Below are 17,143 nucleotides of genomic sequence, written 5' to 3'. Positions count from 1 at the left end.
CCCTAATTCAAAACTCATCTCCTCCAGGGGTGCAGCCTGAGACCTGAGGGCCTGTCTCCAGGCAACCAACCAACCAACCAACCAACCGCCATTTACTTGACACATTCACTGTGTACTTGTGTCCATGTGTCTTGCTTCCTGCAGCTATTTCTTTCCTTTGGGACTTATAAAGTGTCTTCTACTTTTTCTACATCTTCAGCACAGGGTCTGCCTTCAGTGAGTACCTGATATCAAGGACTACTCATCTGGCCCATTAATAAAGGAAATCAAGTTTTCCCATGTGCCCTAAGAGCCCTGATGCCACCCCCATGCCTACTATGTACCTGTTCCAAGCCCCACCGTCATCGTCCCCCAGGTGACATTCCCCCAAGCAGCGGATCCCACGCCGAACCTCTGCCTCTGCCAGGTAAGGCTGCTGCTCCTCCACTTCTGCCAGGGCATAAAACAGCTTCTCCATGTTCATATGAGCCTCCTGTCAATGGCAGTCACACACCTGATCACATTTTCTATACTGCAAGCCATAGTGCCTGTATTTTCACATATTCATCTTTTGGGGAGAAAAGAGAGGTCATGGCAATGTGAGTATACTATGGGCTAGTGAAGCCACTGCCTTCTCTGGGAAGCATGGGAGTTATTCAGGTGACACTTGGACCAGAAAGACATGAATACTCAAGACTCTGTGGGGGCACTGTATCCTGTCAATCCTTCAACATCTCTGACTCAACTGTGGTCACAGGCTCAGAGATCTATAGCTGGCAGGACCCTCAGAGGCCAGGTAGTTCAATCCCCTTATTTCACAGGAGAGCATATTGAGGACAAGGAGATGAAGTGGTTTGCTCAAGGTATCAGAAATGGGGTTTGTACCCAGGTCCTCTGACTTCAGAGTTAGTGTCAATTCTGTTGTACTATGTTGTACTACTACAGGCACTAAATAGGCACTAAAATAGCCACTACAGGACACTTATAAGCATTAAATAGCCACTCCTTGGGCAAGAGACAGGGAATAACCTGACTCAAATCCAAGAAAGCAAGTTAAGTCAGGCTTATTTCCAGTCACAATAGAAGCCCATCTTCCCACAAAAGGGTCAAAGATTGAACAGGATCATGACAGAGAAAGATAATGACACATAGCTTGGTCATTGCCTGGTGATTCCTCATCTATAAAGTGTTAGCAGTGGGAAGCTGAATTAGATGATATCACATTCCTTCTGGCTGTAAATCTTAGCACCCCCTCCCTGTCTCACCAACATAAGGCAATGCTGGCTGGGAGATAGATAAAGCTCCCAGGAACTCTGATGTTCTGGCCTTCTAGAAACTACTCAATCTACTTTGAGGAAGGGGGCATCAATGTTATTCTTGGGCTCCAGAAGCTGCTTTGGTGTAGTTTCATACAATTCCAAACTGGAAGGAACCTTAGAGGCAACCTAGTTCAACCCCTTCATTATACAGAAAGGGAAACTGAGGTCCAAAAAAAGGAAAGTGACTTGCTCAGGGTCACATACATACGTAGGAAGTAGAAAATCCATAATTGGAAACCAAATTGTTCTAATTCCAAATCCAATGCTCCATCTGCTACACTAAGCTGCCTCTCTAAATTCAAAGCAACTACTGTTCCCAACCTCCACCCCAAGGAGAAATCAGCAGGGACCTACCCAGGCAGTGTACCCAACAGCCCTACCTCAGTGAGGTGTATGGCCCAGAAGAATGGTGTTTGGGGAATCGTGTCTGTCACCAGCAGCCCCACTTCCCCACGGATGCTTCGAATAGTGGCCAGCCAGCTCAGGTCTTGGAAGCAATCCCTTAGAAGAAACACCAAGAAGGATCCTCTAGAGAATAAGGGAAAGTCAGGAAATGAAAACAGACTGCCTTGGTTAAAGTCACTCAACTATTCTTTTCTTCTGAAGCTTCCCAGCATACTCAAGTGATTCATATGGTAACCCAGTAAAGCCTCAATGTGAACTGCTTAGCTTCTGACACCTAATCATTCACATTCATAAGCACTTTAAGGTTTGCAAAGCACATTCCTTTCAACAACCCCATGAGGGAGATGATCCAAGTATCATTATCCCCCATTTTTCAGAGATGAAACCAAGACTGTGAGGCTAAATGATTTTCCCATAGTCACATAGCTAGCAATCTTTTCTGAGGTAGAATTCAAACCCAGATTTCCTGACTACCTACCTACTATACCAAACTACCTCAACACATCTGCGATTTTCTCGTGTGACTTTGAGCTACTTTCTATAAAGAACAAAATTAAAAATAAAAATCTGCTGCTTTTTAAAATATAAATTTAAAAGTTAGTATTCCAAGATCAAATACAAATTACTTTTAATGATTTGGACCACTGTTTCCCTCTTAGCTGTCAAAGACATGAAGGAGCTTTGAAATTAATTCTCTTCCACTACCTGAGCTAGAGATAATATCCTCCTTGTACATATGGGGAAACAGAGGCCCCCAAAGGTTAAAAGAGCTCCATAAGGTCACAGAACAACAGAGCTTAGACTAAACCCCAGGACTCCTGAAAAATTTACTGCTGCCACCACCAAACATTCTGACACTGTCCCTGGACCTCTGTGCAGAGGGCCAAGCTCCCTGTCCGATACCTAATCAGTCTTTCCTGCCCTTCTACTGACCTCATCTCCATGGGAACCACATAGGAGGCTGTCTTTGGTCTTTTGGTTACATTAGGGGAAACAGGTGCTCGAGGGGTCTGCCTGGCAGGGACTAGAACACAAACAGAAGATTTAGCCTCAGGAAAGTTCGAGGTCAGAATCTGGGAAATGCTACTTTTAGGGGAGACCCAGGCCATGCTCTTAGAGAGCTAAAGAACAGAGAAGTGGGAAAAGAGGAAAAAAACCCACCCCAAAATACCAATTTCTTCCCTGCCCTGCAAAAAGTCAGCTGGAAGCAAAGAATGGGTGAATCAGGAATATTGGTTGATCAGATTACTCAAATCAAGGGAGATTTCCTAAAGTGGTATAAATGAACTGAGGGGGAAAGCTAGAATGTTCCACTAAGGAAAAGAACAAGTTAGCCTGAGAAGAGCCCCCTGGTGGCACTTTGGGGGGAGATATCAGTCCAGGCACTTAACCAGGAGTTACTGTGGCTTCCTCTTCCTCACCAGGAATCACTGAAGCTTTGTCTTCAAAGGGAACATTCTCCAAAGCCTAAGATAGAGTAAAAAGTGTCACATTAGCCACATGAGGACATACTATCTGTTTAACTGTAAGGAAAAGGGTTGCTACTGCTCTCTGACAGAAGGATTTTCAGTTCACCACATCTACCATGTTGTCTCTAGCCTCTCCAGGGGAAACAAGCCAACATACAGGAAAGCTACAGATGTGGTTTACTCCAAAAATATGTTAGCTCCTTGAAGTCAGGGCCCATCTCACTTAGCACCAGTGCCTGTGCATATGGTAAGTGATTAATACTTTCCTGAATGATAATGCAGAATAAGATATAGATGAGAAAACTGAGCCTGGGAGACATGAAGTGACTTACCCAGGGTCATACAGTAGTGAATATCAGAGCCAGGATCTGCACCCGGGTTTTGTCTTCAAGTCCAGCTTGCTCTCTCTCTCTCTCTCTCTCTCTCTCTCTCTCTCTCTCTCTCTCTTTGAGGGGGGAAGGCAGGGCAGTTGGGGTTAAGTGACTTGCCCAAGGTCACACAGCTAGTAAGTACATCAAGTGTCTGAGACAGGATTTGAACTTAAGTTCTCCTGACTCCAAGGCCAGTGCTCTATTGACTGCGCCACCTAGCCACCTGAAGTCCAGTGCTTTTGCTGCCTCCAACACAATAGCTATAGTCAATTTTTCATCTATATTTGTATGGGCACTGGTCCAAACTCAAAGCCCTAGAAGCTAACTCTAAGCTACCTCTGAGTTCATCCTCCACTCTTTCTTGTCCCTCCTATCCAGTCACAAGTCTTATCTATGCTACCTCTACAAAGTCTCTTACCACCCCTTTCTTCCCTTTCTTTAAGAGGGGTCATTGCTCCAGATCTGACAAAACAGTGACTTGCTATCAAAGGTCACCCAAATGGCCTAACCTCATGTTTCGTCATGAAAGACCCTGAAGAAAATTTTGCTAAGAATCACAAAGTGACGTCTGTCCAGTTATCTGCTGACAAGAAAGTACTCTCTAAAGAGGTGCTAGAGGAAGAAAAGGAAAATTTACTGGTATCTCTGTGTTGCCCTTTGTGGAGTCCAAGCTCTGCTTAGGGATCCAGTTGTTTGAGTTCAGGTACAACTTCCGGTTATGAAACATCTGTCCATTCAGCTGCTTCACTGCTAGATGCACATTCTCTGCAGAGACCAGGTCAACAAATGCGAAGCTAAGATGGAAAGAGAGAAGCCCCACCTTGTCAAAGGTCAGCACTTCAGATCGACTCAATGCCCAGTTCATGAACTGCTGCTGCATAAGAGGGCCAAAAACACTGAGGCCAGGAAGTCACACTGTTCTGGGGAAGGAATAAGAGCTAAGCTAACACATAACACAAATAATTCTCCTTGGCTTTAGGAAGCATTTGGACAAATGTTCCCACAAAAAATGAACTTGTGCTCTATGATCCATAGAGTTGGAAGAGATCCTAGTGGTCAAGTCTAGCTCCCTCATTTTACAGATTAGGAAACGGAGGTAGAGAGAGGTAAAGAGGCTTATTCAAGGTCTTATAAGTAGTAAATAGTAAGTCCAGGATTTGAACTCAGGTCTTGTGCCTCCAAATCTAGTATCCTTTCCATTGCACTACAGTCTCATAATGAGGCTCACACTCCTCTACCACTTCACAGGAAAAGACCTTCAAGGCTATCTAGCCCAACTTCCCCATTTTACAGATTTATTGGATCCTCACAGCCCTACATGGATGCTTGGCTAGAGAATAATAAGGGTGTCCCAAAAGTCATAATGTAGTTTTAAGCTTAAATAGCTTAAAAGAGATTAAAAGCTAACAAAGTTTAAAACTTCACTAAGACTTTTGGGACACCCTGTATTATCCTCATTTTCAACAACCAAACATACAAGGAAGGAGCTTACAATCTAATTACATTACAGGGACTACTGAAATTTTCTATACACCATAATGGGAAGATCCAGGCACTTTTTGAGAGAGAACTTCCACCTGGGGGTAGGCAGTCTGGTGAGGGAAGGTTTGGTTCTAGAAGAGAAAGACTTCAACAGACAAAGATGAGTGGATGGATTAAAAACCCAACAACTTTCAGTCCTATGCTCCATTCTAATTAATCCCAGCCTCATAGGAAGAAAATCCAGGGATACTGGGATAATCAAGAGGGGGTAACATTACTATTCCTTTGAAAGCACTTTCATCACTATATTTTGTCATTTTAGCACACCAGCAAAGTAGGGAGTGTGCATTTTCCTCCTTCTACAGATAACCAAGTCATTAAGCTGTGGTTTCTTCAAGGTCATCAATAACTGTAGGTCAAGAACATGGCCAAAAAAGGAACAAAGCATTGTGATCTCCTGGTCCAGGGTCCAAGGCAGGGCTAGATGCAGAATCATATTCATAGTGTCCATTCTAAACTTTTTCACCTTTCAACTCTCAAACCCATCTAACAGAAGGCTACTTTCTGAGAATATAAAAGACTTGAAACACAAACTCTCTCAGTCCTCCTCCTTACTTTAAAACTTCTGTGTCTTCTATTGCCCTCCTTCCTTCCCTTCCCACTCCCATCTCTGAGGAAATCTGGCTGTCTTTCTAGTGAAGGTTAACTTCTTTATCTCATTTTCACTTTTCTCATCCATGAAATGAAATGAGTGGATTAGATTAGTTCATTTTGAAGATCCTTCTAGTTCTAAATCAACAGTTCTCTCCCAATTTCTCCAGTGCCCATTTCTGTCAGAATCATAGAAGGGATCTCAGCACCAAGTAACATAACCTGAGCATGGAAAAAATCTAACAAGTATTAGATTCCTCTCTGCTTAAGGAATCCTCCCTCCAATGCAGGCAACCCACTACTTCCCAAGGCAGTCAATTCCACTTTTGGATAACTCTAGTTAGTAAGTTCCTCCTTACATCAAGCCTACATCTGCCTTTTTGCAATTTCCATCCATCATTGCTAGTTCTAGTTTTATCATCTGTCTGTAGGAATATTCTTCAAATAACTGAAGACAGTTATAAAGTTCTCCTCTAAGTCTGCTCTGGGCTAAATATCCTCAAATGGCATGTTCTTTACCCATCCCCTCCTCCATCTTACCCATGTTCTGACCTTTTCTGGATGACCTCTAGCTTAAAGATCTTTTGTCAAGACACATCTCCCTAATTCTAGTCCTTCTCTGCTCTCTATACATTCCTCATGATGCTGCCAGATTAATCTTTAGTCTGATTATAATAATTTTTTTTAAACTTTTTTTTTTATAATTTTTTAAAAAACAGCTAGGTGGCACAGCCCTGGAGTCAGGAGGACTTGAGTTCAAATTTGACCTCAGACACTTAACACAAAAAACTATCACTGGGCAAGTCACTTGACCCCAATTGCCCTCCAATCCCCCCCTCCCAAAAAAATCTGCCCACACTGCTCAATATCCTTCAAAGGTTCTCTATTGTCTACCAAGAAAAAGTCCCAACTCCTAAGCCTGTTACTCAAGAAGATCCTGCAGTCTGAATGGCCTACTGGTCATCCCTGAGCACACCCTATTCCTCCCACTTTTCTGGGCCTTTCTTCACTGTGTCTCATGATTAGAGGGCTGTCCTCCCCATCTCAGTAAAATGACCAAGGCCCACCTTTCAAGGCCTAACTCAAATGTTTCTCCCCTCGAAATCCTTCTGATTCCTGCAGCAGGAAGTGATGTCTTTCTTATTGGATCTCCTGATGTTTTTTATTCTTGTTTTTCACTTTCTTAATTCTAATTGTATCTATATGCCTATCTTATCACCACTTCCAAACTGTTAATTCTCTGAGAAAAGGAACTATCTTACCTCTGCAATCCAACTGCCTATCAGTGTGCTTCAAACAGTAGATATTTAAATGTTTGTTGAATAAACAAAAGGTTTATGGAAGGTATTTCCAGAATTGAATGGCCTGCCAAAGAGGAAGATAAAGGAAAGCTTTGCACTTTGGAGCCTTTCAATCTTGTTTCTCTGCTAGCACAGCATATGAGCAAATTGGAGAAAGGTGAGGAGTATTTCCCCCAAGTCAAAAAGAAAAAGCCACTCTACCATTTGCAGCCATTCTGGACTTTCTGGACACGGAGTGGACCAAAGTCCTTCAGAAGGGATAGAATGTCCTCCTAAGGAGAATTATGAAAAAAAGGAAAAGTAAGAGAGGGAGAAAGGGAAGGGTGAAGGAAACAACATTATAATAGTTCTTAAATTTTTAATCTTAAACTGTAATATACCAGGTTCCTGGAATATGTATGTCCTGTCATCAGGCCATAGGTACATAAGAAGAATAAATTTATTTCAACTCGAACCCAATTTCACATGGCAATCTATTACCAAAAGGAATTGTGCTGACTTCTTTTTAAGAAGCAATTTATGACTGTGAAGGGCCTTGAATCTATGGCATGTAAGTATTGGTTGAAGGAGCTGGACTCGCAAGGTACCATTTACAGGTGTAATGGGAAACAGGGACAGTTATCTCCTGCTTAAAGCCTATTCCTATCTCCTCTGCTGCTAAAAGCTCCTCCCCACAGAAAAGACCTCATGTTTACTTTGTACATATTTTGTATTTACTTAGAGGTGTACATGTTGTTTTTGCTGATAGAATATAAGCTTCTTGGGTCAAAAAGTCAACGGATATTTGATATATGCCCAGCACTGTGTTAAGTGCTAGGGATAAACAAAAGGAAAAAACAGAACCTAGTCTAAAGGAGCTCCAATCCCATGCAAACAACTATGTACATGCAAGATATATTCTAGGAGGTAATATCAGAGGGAATGTTTATTGCAGAAGGTGGGATTTTAGCTGAGCCTGGAAGGAAATCAGGAGGTGGAGGTGAGGAAGGAAGCATAAAGCCTATACATTCAGTCAGGAAATAGAGTATCTTAGACTAGGAGCACCTGGAGAGGCCAGTGTCCCTGGATAATAAAGTACAGGAGGTGCTTAAAGTAGAAGGAGAGGCTACGTTATTAAAGGGTCTTAAAAGTCAAACATTCCTTATCCTAGAGGTAATAGAGTAATGCTGACGTCAAATTTGTTGGGGGGGAGAGAAGAGGGAGTCAGAGCTGAGCTTTAAGAAATCACTTCTGTTACCTAAGTTGAGGATGGACTTCAGTAGAGAGACTAGAGGCAGAGAGACCAACCCAAAAGTTATGTCAGAAGTTCAGGTGTTAAGTGATAGGGCCTGCCAGGGTGGTGGCTGTGTCAGAGAAGAGAAAATATAAGAGAAATTTTACAGGCCTTAAAATACTGTACAGGGTGTAAAGTCTTAAACTCTTGGGACACCTTGTATAAATGCCAGATATTATTACTTTTATAATCCCCATATAATTTGCAAACTTCTTAAGGGCACAGAGTGTTTTATTTTTCATCTTAGATCTTCAAAGCCACCTAGTGTCTTATACTTGCTAAATGTTTTAAAAATTGGATTGCTTTAGTTTTATTTAAATCTTCCTCATAATCATTGTTAGAAATTATTTTGGGGGAATAAGGCCTTTGTAGCCTAAAATAATTTTGTAATCCATAAATATTCTACAGTAAGTCTTCAAAAAATTTCAAAATTTTCATGTTTCTTTATAGTATGTCATCCTATCTCTCTTCCTACCTCACCAGCATTCATTCTAGTCCACTGTCAATTTCTTTTTAAAAACATTTACTTATATCATAGCAATATGGTCATGAAAAAGTCACTATTATTAAACCTTTATTAAATCTTAAATTATTAAATCTAAATTAAATTTATTTATTAATATTGTTCAATATTAATATTAATTAAATCATTATCATTGCTATTCAAGTGCCAGGAAAAACTCCCCAAATTTCAGAACCAAATGTTTTGGACATCAGAAAAGTCCATTCACGGGGCAGCCAGGTAGCACAGTGAGTAAGAGCATCGGCCCCAGTGTTGAGAAGACCTGGAGATCGAATCCCGGGCTCAGACACTTAGCACCCACCCAGAAACACCTGGCTGTGTAACCTTGAGCAAGTTACTTAACCCCAATTGCTTAGGGGCGGCCAGGTGGCTCAGTGAGTAAGAGCATCGGCTCCAGTGTCGGGATGACCTGGATCAAATCCAGGCTCAGATACTCAGCACCACACCCAGAAATAACTGGCTGTGTAACCTTGAGCAAGTTACTTAACCCCGATTGCTTTATAAAAAATAAAAAAAAGAAAAAAAAAGTCCATTCTCAGGTAAAGAATGTCATTTAAACACAATTTAGTAATTAAAGAGATATTTCTCTTTCTACTAACACCAAATGACAAAAATCACTATTAAACCATTCACAAGATTCTGAGCTTTATGTACCAATGTAAACCAGGCCTCCAGCCATGAGACTGGGTTTAATCCTGGGGTTGTGGGGTATGACTCCAAAATATCACTGTTATACCCCCTATCCAGAGTTTATTCTGGAAAACCTCAAGACTCCAGTTCTTGTCTAGGGCTCCAAAAATGTGGGTAATAACATCCCCTAGATTCCACCTAAGTATTTGATGTAAAAATATACAAATACTAAGTACAGGACAGTCTTTATGTCACCCCACAGAAAATTTATGAGTTGCTATTATCCTGATTTGGTACAGGTCACTTTTCCACAAGGTCCTAAAATCCTCCATACTTGGCACCACCATGTGGGATTCCCCTTAGAACAACATGAACTTAGGGTCTAACAGAAAAACAATCTCTCCTATACACAAGTGGAAAATTCTAGTGAACTTCTCTTTCCACAAGGTCACATTTAGTTTCACATACTACCCTCCTTACTCATAGTGCTACTCTACAATTTAGATGCCACCAGAACACACATGGGGATGCTGTAATAGGTAATATCCCCAAATCCTGGTGAGACCCTCACAGATTTGAGGCACATTATAAAAAGGAGGAAGCTGGATACACTTAGGAGGAAATAGCTGTTTGTCCTAATAGAGTTGAACCACTGAAATCAGCAGGTAAGGGGATCAACTCAGAAAGTGTTAAAAGAAAAAGAGCTGGCAACTCCCTTGCTCAGGAGAACTAAGGCAGCCATTTGTTGACCTGATAATAACAAAGAGGCCTATTGTCTTCTGGTAGTATGGAGACAACCTAAGAGAACTTCCCAAGACAGATGACTGCTCCTTACTTCTGGCAATTCACATGGGCACAAATGATACTGCCAGAAGGAACATAAGATAGATTGTCAAAGGTTATGAAGTTTGGAGAAAGAATCTACAGACTACAGGTTGGCTCTGTTAAGCTGTTAAGCTACTAAAGGCAAAGAATACAGAAGAGGAAAAAATGACTTGGAAAAAACTCATGTGGATGAGAAAATAATGTCTCAGATCAGAATTTCTGAATCATAGCTATTATATGGATATTAGACACCTAGACAGGGATGGAGTACATTTAACAAAGGCTAGTAAGAATGTATTTATAGGGTATCTCATAATCCAACAAATCTAATATCTAATCTAATAAAAAAGAGCTTTAAAAAGGATGTGTCAGAGGGAGGGATAAAAATGTCTACTGTTAACCAGAAAACAATACACCACTGAGAAAAACTTACAAAGAAGGAAGAAGAATGGCAATTAAGTAACCTAGAAGTTCAGAAGAGACAAAAGCCAACAAAGGAGCCAGAAGTAAAAACTCATGGCCTCAAAATGTCGATACTCAAACGTCAAACATTTAAGCAACAAGCAAGAGGAATTAGGCAAATGTGACCTATTACTGAGATTTCATGGAAGGAAATCCAGGACTAGAATATGGCTCCTAACAGAGCATATTCAAAAGAAACAGGATACATAAAGGGGGAGAGGAATAGCATTAAGAAGTTATATGCATGTGAAAAAATCTAGAAACAAGAGATAGGAAACATAATGGAGAAGATCTGACTAAAGATCAAGGGAGAGGAAAAAAACAAACATTTTTGTCTTTACAGTAATCTCCCTTGGACCACCTAGACAAAAAGAAGAAATAGAACACCAGGTGTCAAAGTGTTGGATTATTGGATCTGATGTCTAGAAGAGATTTTATTCTTCAAAAGGTGGAAGAATCAACAAGGAGAAATTTTTATATAGGATCTGATTCATAAAAACCAAAAGGAACTCACTGTTAGGACAGAAATGATAAGAACCTTATGGAGAAGTGACCATTCCCTTCTTGAATTTGTAATGGAGACTATGAAAGCCTGACAAAGTCAGAGATGCACTCTAACTTTTTAGAGAAGTGCAAAAGGTTTAGAGAAAATCCCAGGAACTAAAATTCTACAGGCAATGTCATCCCAGGAGGCATAGGAATGAAATTTTTAAGAGACAGAGGGAAACAATTCTAATGAGAAAGAAAAAAAAATTTTGAGAAAGAAAAAATTAACTGAAGAGAACAATGTGGATGCACAGTGTACTCACCAACCAACTTTTTTTTTTTTTAAGATATGTACAGAAGATGGCAGTAAGTAATAAAGGAAGAATATAAGAGCATGGCACGGTCCTGTAAACACAGTGTCAGAAGTGCTAAAACTCAAATTGAACTGAAGGTGGCAAGCAAAGCTAAGGACAACAAAAAGGGTTCTTAAAAGGTTACAGTGGGAGAAAGAAAAGGATCAAAGAAGGGAGAGGAATGCTGCTTGGGAGGTAGGGTGGAGAAAGTGATCAATTCTCATCTTGCTTTTGTTTTGTTTCCTGCCAAAGGACTTTTGAAACAGGAAACAAGAGAACAAATGGTTAACAGGGAATTGTTACCTGTAAGGAGATCAAAAAGAGACCACTTTTCTTTCACTTGATGAACTGTATACAGACATGGATACTGAAAAAACTAGGTGTGATTAAGCCACTGTCAAAGGCATTTAAAATATTCTGGAAATGGAAGAAGTACTGTAGGACTGGAGAAGGGCAAATATTCAGATTTTCTTTTAAAAAATTGATAAAAAGAACCTGCAAACTACAAGTATATGTGTTTGTCTTCTATTTCTGAAAAAAATTCTAAAATAGATGATTAAAGAGATGGTCAGTGAGCACTGAACAAAGGAAAAAGGGATTACAAAGAGCCAACACTGCTTCATCAATTACAAGTCATGACAACTAACCTCATTTTCTTTTGACAGTGTTATTAAACTAGTAGGTTCAGGGGAATGCTATAGATACATACCTAGATTTCAGCAAAGCATTTAATTAAGTATCTCATAGTATTCTTGTAGAAAATATGGAGGGATGAGCTAAATAATAATAGATCAATTCAAAGCTCATTAAGTGGATGGACTCAAAGGGTAAATGTTACTAGCATATAATGGTTTAATTTAAATTTGGCAGGAGATCTTCAGAGGAGTGTCCTAGAGATCTATTTTTGGCCCTATACTGGTTACATTTTTATCAATGATTTAGATAAAGACTTAGGTGGCTTGTATATCAAACTGGCAGATATTTAGTTCCAGGTGTCACAGTCTTTGTATCCTCAGTGCCTCCACTGAGCCCCTCCACACAGTAGGTAATAATCAATGATTGTTGAGTCAAATGATTGGCATTATTTGTAAGGCAATCCTTGACTCTAGTGCTATGAATATAAGGCTAGATTCTAGAATCAGGCTACCTAAGAAATCTTCCTTTCTGTTAATTAGGAGTCTGAGATTATGGCATTGTCCAGGAACTCAGTTCCTTAGCTCTCTCTCTAGGACCTTTATGCTCTAATTTAAGACCTTCACATGACAACCTTTCACCTTCAAGAGAGCACTCATGTTCCTCCAGGCTTCTCTTGATCAGACACCCTCAATCAGCTCAAGTCACTTCTTGTCCAGAAGAATTTTGAAACACTCCCTTTTCTCCCCACCATCTGGTCACTCTCCTCTACATGGAAAAGCTCCAATTTTTCAGTATCCTTCCTAAAATGTAGCATTCAGAACTAAACACATTTAGAAGAGGGATTCAATTTGTTTTGTCTATCCCCGGGAAGGAAAAAAAAAACTCAAATGCGTGGAAGTTACAGAAAGGCAGATCTTGGATTCAATAGAAGAAAGAAATTGGCAATTAGAGTTGTTACAAGATCACAGATTTAGAGCTGGAAAGGACCTTAGAGGTCATCTGGCCCAGGCTGTCTTGCCTAAGGTCACACCAGTGAACAACAAAATCAGGATCTGAACTCAGGTCCCCTGATCCCAAATCTAGTACACTTTCGCAGGATTAATGAGTTAGAGCTGGGAGGTACCTGAGAGGTACAACCCTCTCATTTACAGATGAGGAACCTGAGGCAAAGAGAGGTTAAGTGATTTTCCCAGAGTCACACAGCTAATAAACACCTTATGCCAGTCCCAAGTCTTCCTGACTCCAAGTTCAGCAACTTTTCCACTGTACCACACCGCCTCTCTTTCCATCATCCCAAAGCAGAACAAAGGACATAGGACTTTAAAAAAAAAACTTTTAAAAAGCTAGGAAAGAGACCTTTGAGATCTAGTCTAATCCTCCCATTTTATAATAATAGCTGACATTCATATGAAACTTTAAACCTTGCAAAGTACTTTAAATACATTATTTCATAGATAACCTGGGAAAATAAGTACTACGGGTATTGTTTTCATTTTACTTAAGAGGAAACAGGGTCAGAGTTTTAAATGGCTCTCACAGTTATATAGTTAGTAAGTGATAGAGGCAAAATTCAGACATACGGATTTCCTCACTCCAAGTCCAGCTAAAAAATTCTCAGTAACTAGAGATCTTTAAGCAGAAGCTGACTGACCCACTGTGACCCATTCCAATTCTGAGCTTCTATAAAATCTCTGATCTGGCTTAGCATACATTTAGGTTCTTTTCACCCTACCCCCTTCTTTTTACTATTTAAAGTACTCTATCACATTTGTAGGTCCCCAAGTAAATATACTCCTTCTTGCGTTCATGAGGTATACTCTAGCCCTGACCACAAACATGTCATTGTTATATCTAAAGGCCTGGCCCATGGTCTATAAATCCAAATCCTGCTGTCTTAGATCATCTTCTTAAGAAGTTGTTGCTCTTATACTATATGACACTGTATGTCACCCGTTGCTTAGAAACTTTCAATGATGTCCCTGCTGCTGACCTGAAGTTTTCTGAGTTGTCATTAGGGGCTCTCCATAGTGTGCCCCGAATCTACTTTTCCAGCCTTCTGACCTATTATCTCCCCCACAAACCCTTTTCTCAATGTGACTTTGTTCTATTCACTGTCTCCAGGGTATATGATGCAGTAAAGTGCATCAAACTTGCAATCAGAAGTCTTGGATCCCCCACCTAAGTAAATTGTAACCATAAGCAAATGACTCTCCTCTTGGCCTTATTTCATTATCTGTAAAATGGAAAGCTGCACTGAGTGGTCTCTAAGGCCATCCATTCTAGCTCCAACATTCCATGAAACAATAATTTTATGCAATGAACATTTCTGTTGCTTTTTAGATTCCCCGGCCTACAAAGCAAGGCTTTTCTCCCCACTCTGTTGCTTAAATTCTACCCTTTTTTCAAAGGGCAATGGAGGGATATGAGTAATCAATCAAGAAATGTTTATAAAGCACCCAGGTACAAGAACATTTATAGCAGCTCTTTTTGTAGTAGCAAAGAATTAGAAATTGAGGGAATGCCCACCAACTGGGGAATGACTTAACAAGTTGTGGTATATGATTGTGATGGAAAACTATTGTGCTATAAGAAATGACAGCAGGATGCTTTCAGAAAAACCTAAGAAGGGGCGGCTAGGTGGCACAGTAAGTTAAGCACCAGCCGCCGGAGTCAGGAGGACCGGAGTTCGGTTCCAGCCTCAGACACTTAACACCCACACAAAAAAAGTAGCCGTGTAACCTTGGGCAAGTTACTTAACCCCAATTGCCTTCCAAAAAGCAAAAAATAAATAAATAAAATAAAATAGAAAAACCTAAGAAGATTTACATGAACTAATACAGAGTGAAGTGAGTAGAACTAGAACATTGCATACAGAAACAGTAATGTTATATGATGATCAACTGTGAATGACTGCATTTTCAGCACTACAATGATAAAAAAAAAATTCCAAAGGACTCATGATGAAAAATGCTATCCACTTCCAAGAGAAAGAACTGATTGAGTGTGAATACAGACTAGAGCACACGATTTTTTTCTTTACATTTTATTTATGTGTATATATATGTACATATATATATATCTTTATTCTCTTTTTTTTTGGTCCAAGTTTTCTTCCACAAAATGACTAATATGCAATTGTGTTTTATATTATTTCACATGTATAATCTATATCAGATTGCTTTGCATCTTAGGGAGGGGGAAGGGAAAGAAAGAGGGAGAATTTGACATTCAAAATTTAAAAAAGAATGTTCAAAATTGTTTTTCCATGTAATTGGAAAATTCTGACTCTACTTGCAGTATTTTCTCCTTGACCTGAGAACTCTGGAATTTGGCTATAATATTCCTAGGAGTTTTCTTTTGGGGATCTTTTTCAAGAAGCAATCGGTAAATTCTTTCAATTTCCATTTTGCCCTCTGGTTCTAGAACATCAGGGCAATTGTGCTTGATAATTTCTTAAAAGATAGTGTCTAGGCTCTTTTATGCTATTAAAGAAAAGCACCTAGAGAGAGGAATATAATAAGAGGAGATGGGGAGACACAGAATGGGATAAATTATGTCATATAGAAGAGGCAAGGGAAAACTGTTACAATGGAGGGGAAGAACAGGAAGGCAAAAGGGAATGAGTCAACCTTACTCTCATTGAATTTGGCTTAGGAAGGGAATGACATAAACACTAAATAGGGTATCTCGCCCTACAGGAGAGTAGGGGGGAAGGGGATGTGAGAAGGGTATGATGGAGGGGAGGGCAGGATGGGGGGGAAGGCAGGATGGGGGGGAGGGAAGTTTGAAGCACCCACTTTTGAAAAGGGACAGGGTCAATGTAGAGAATAGAACAAGTGGGGGGCAGGATAGGATAGAGGGAAATATAGTTAATCTTTCACAATATATCCACTATGGAAATGTTTTGCATAGCTACACATGTACAACCTATATTGAATCTTCCCAGTAAGGATAGGTGACAAGGGAGGAAGGGAAAGAATCTGGAATTCAAAGTTTTAAAATCAAATGCTTAATATATATAAAATTGTTATTATCTTTTACATGCAACTGGGAAATAAGATATACAGGCACTGGGGAATAGAGATCCATCTTGCCCTATTGGAAAGTCTGAGGGGGAATGGGGAGGACATAGGAGAGATAAGATGAGGGAGGGGGTATACAGTGGGATCGCTATTTTGGGGTGGTGGGTAGGGGAAAGATGGGGAGAAAATTTGTAACTCAAAATCTTGTGGAAATGAATGATGTAAACTAAAAATAAACATAAAATTAAAAAAAAATACGCCAAAAAAAAAAAACCAACAAAAAAAGAAAAGCACCTAGCATCTGCCAGCATGCACTGGAGATACAAAGACAAAAATGATATGGTTCTTGACCTTAAGGAATTTATATTCTATAGCGGGAGATGACAAGGACCCATCTAAAGTAAAGTATACAGAAAATAAATACCAGGGATTGGGGAGGGATGAGAATATAGAAAGGCCTCATGTAAGAGATGGTATCATAGCTGAGTAGGATTCTAAGAGGTGGAGATAAGAGGAGAAAATATTGTAGGCACAGCAGGCAGCACAGCAAAGGAACAGCAACCAGAGATGGAATATCATGGGAGAGGGAACCTATAAAAACTTATTTGGCTGGACTATGGAGTACATAAAGGGAATAATAAGCTTAGAAAGGTGGGTTGGAGCCAGGTTATGAAGGGTTTTCACTCCCAAACAGAACATTTTTTTATTTGACCAAATAAGTTATAGTCATTGGATTTTCTTAAGCAGGGAATATTAGGATCGCAGATCGGAGCTAAGAAGAATTTCAAAAATCATATGGTCCCCCTCATTTTGCAGATGAAGAAACTAAAGATGAGAGAGGCTAACTAACTTGGTTACACTGAGTAATAAGTATCAAAACTTGGGATTTAAACCCATGTCCCCTGACTCTTCTGACTCTACTTGCAGTATTTTCTCCTTGACCTGAGAACTCTGGA

The 17,143-nt window shown here is 40.0% G+C and overlaps 1 protein-coding gene across 1 annotated transcript in view; it reads right to left on the bottom strand.

Annotated features, from left to right (window-relative positions):
* Positions 1–17,143, bottom strand: part of TDRD10 (tudor domain containing 10) — a 46,589-nt gene that overhangs the window by 3,362 nt on the left and 26,084 nt on the right. The window contains exons 4-9 of the mRNA XM_069078036.1: positions 7,179–7,249; positions 4,181–4,337; positions 3,095–3,170; positions 2,637–2,727; positions 1,679–1,826; positions 324–472 (exon numbers count right to left, since the gene is read on the bottom strand). Of these exons, the coding sequence (XP_068934137.1) occupies positions 324–472; positions 1,679–1,826; positions 2,637–2,727; positions 3,095–3,170; positions 4,181–4,337; positions 7,179–7,249 (692 nt within the window). The remainder of the gene's footprint in view (positions 1–323; positions 473–1,678; positions 1,827–2,636; positions 2,728–3,094; positions 3,171–4,180; positions 4,338–7,178; positions 7,250–17,143) is intronic.

This window comes from Petaurus breviceps, unplaced genomic scaffold (assembly GCF_028583685.1).
Source record: "Petaurus breviceps papuanus isolate PSGF00001 unplaced genomic scaffold, PetGlider_PUasm1.0 91023, whole genome shotgun sequence".
Taxonomy (NCBI): Eukaryota; Metazoa; Chordata; class Mammalia; order Diprotodontia; family Petauridae; genus Petaurus; species Petaurus breviceps.
The sequence above is the reverse complement of the archived record's forward strand: the minus strand, read 5'-3'. Positions and strand labels throughout refer to the sequence as shown.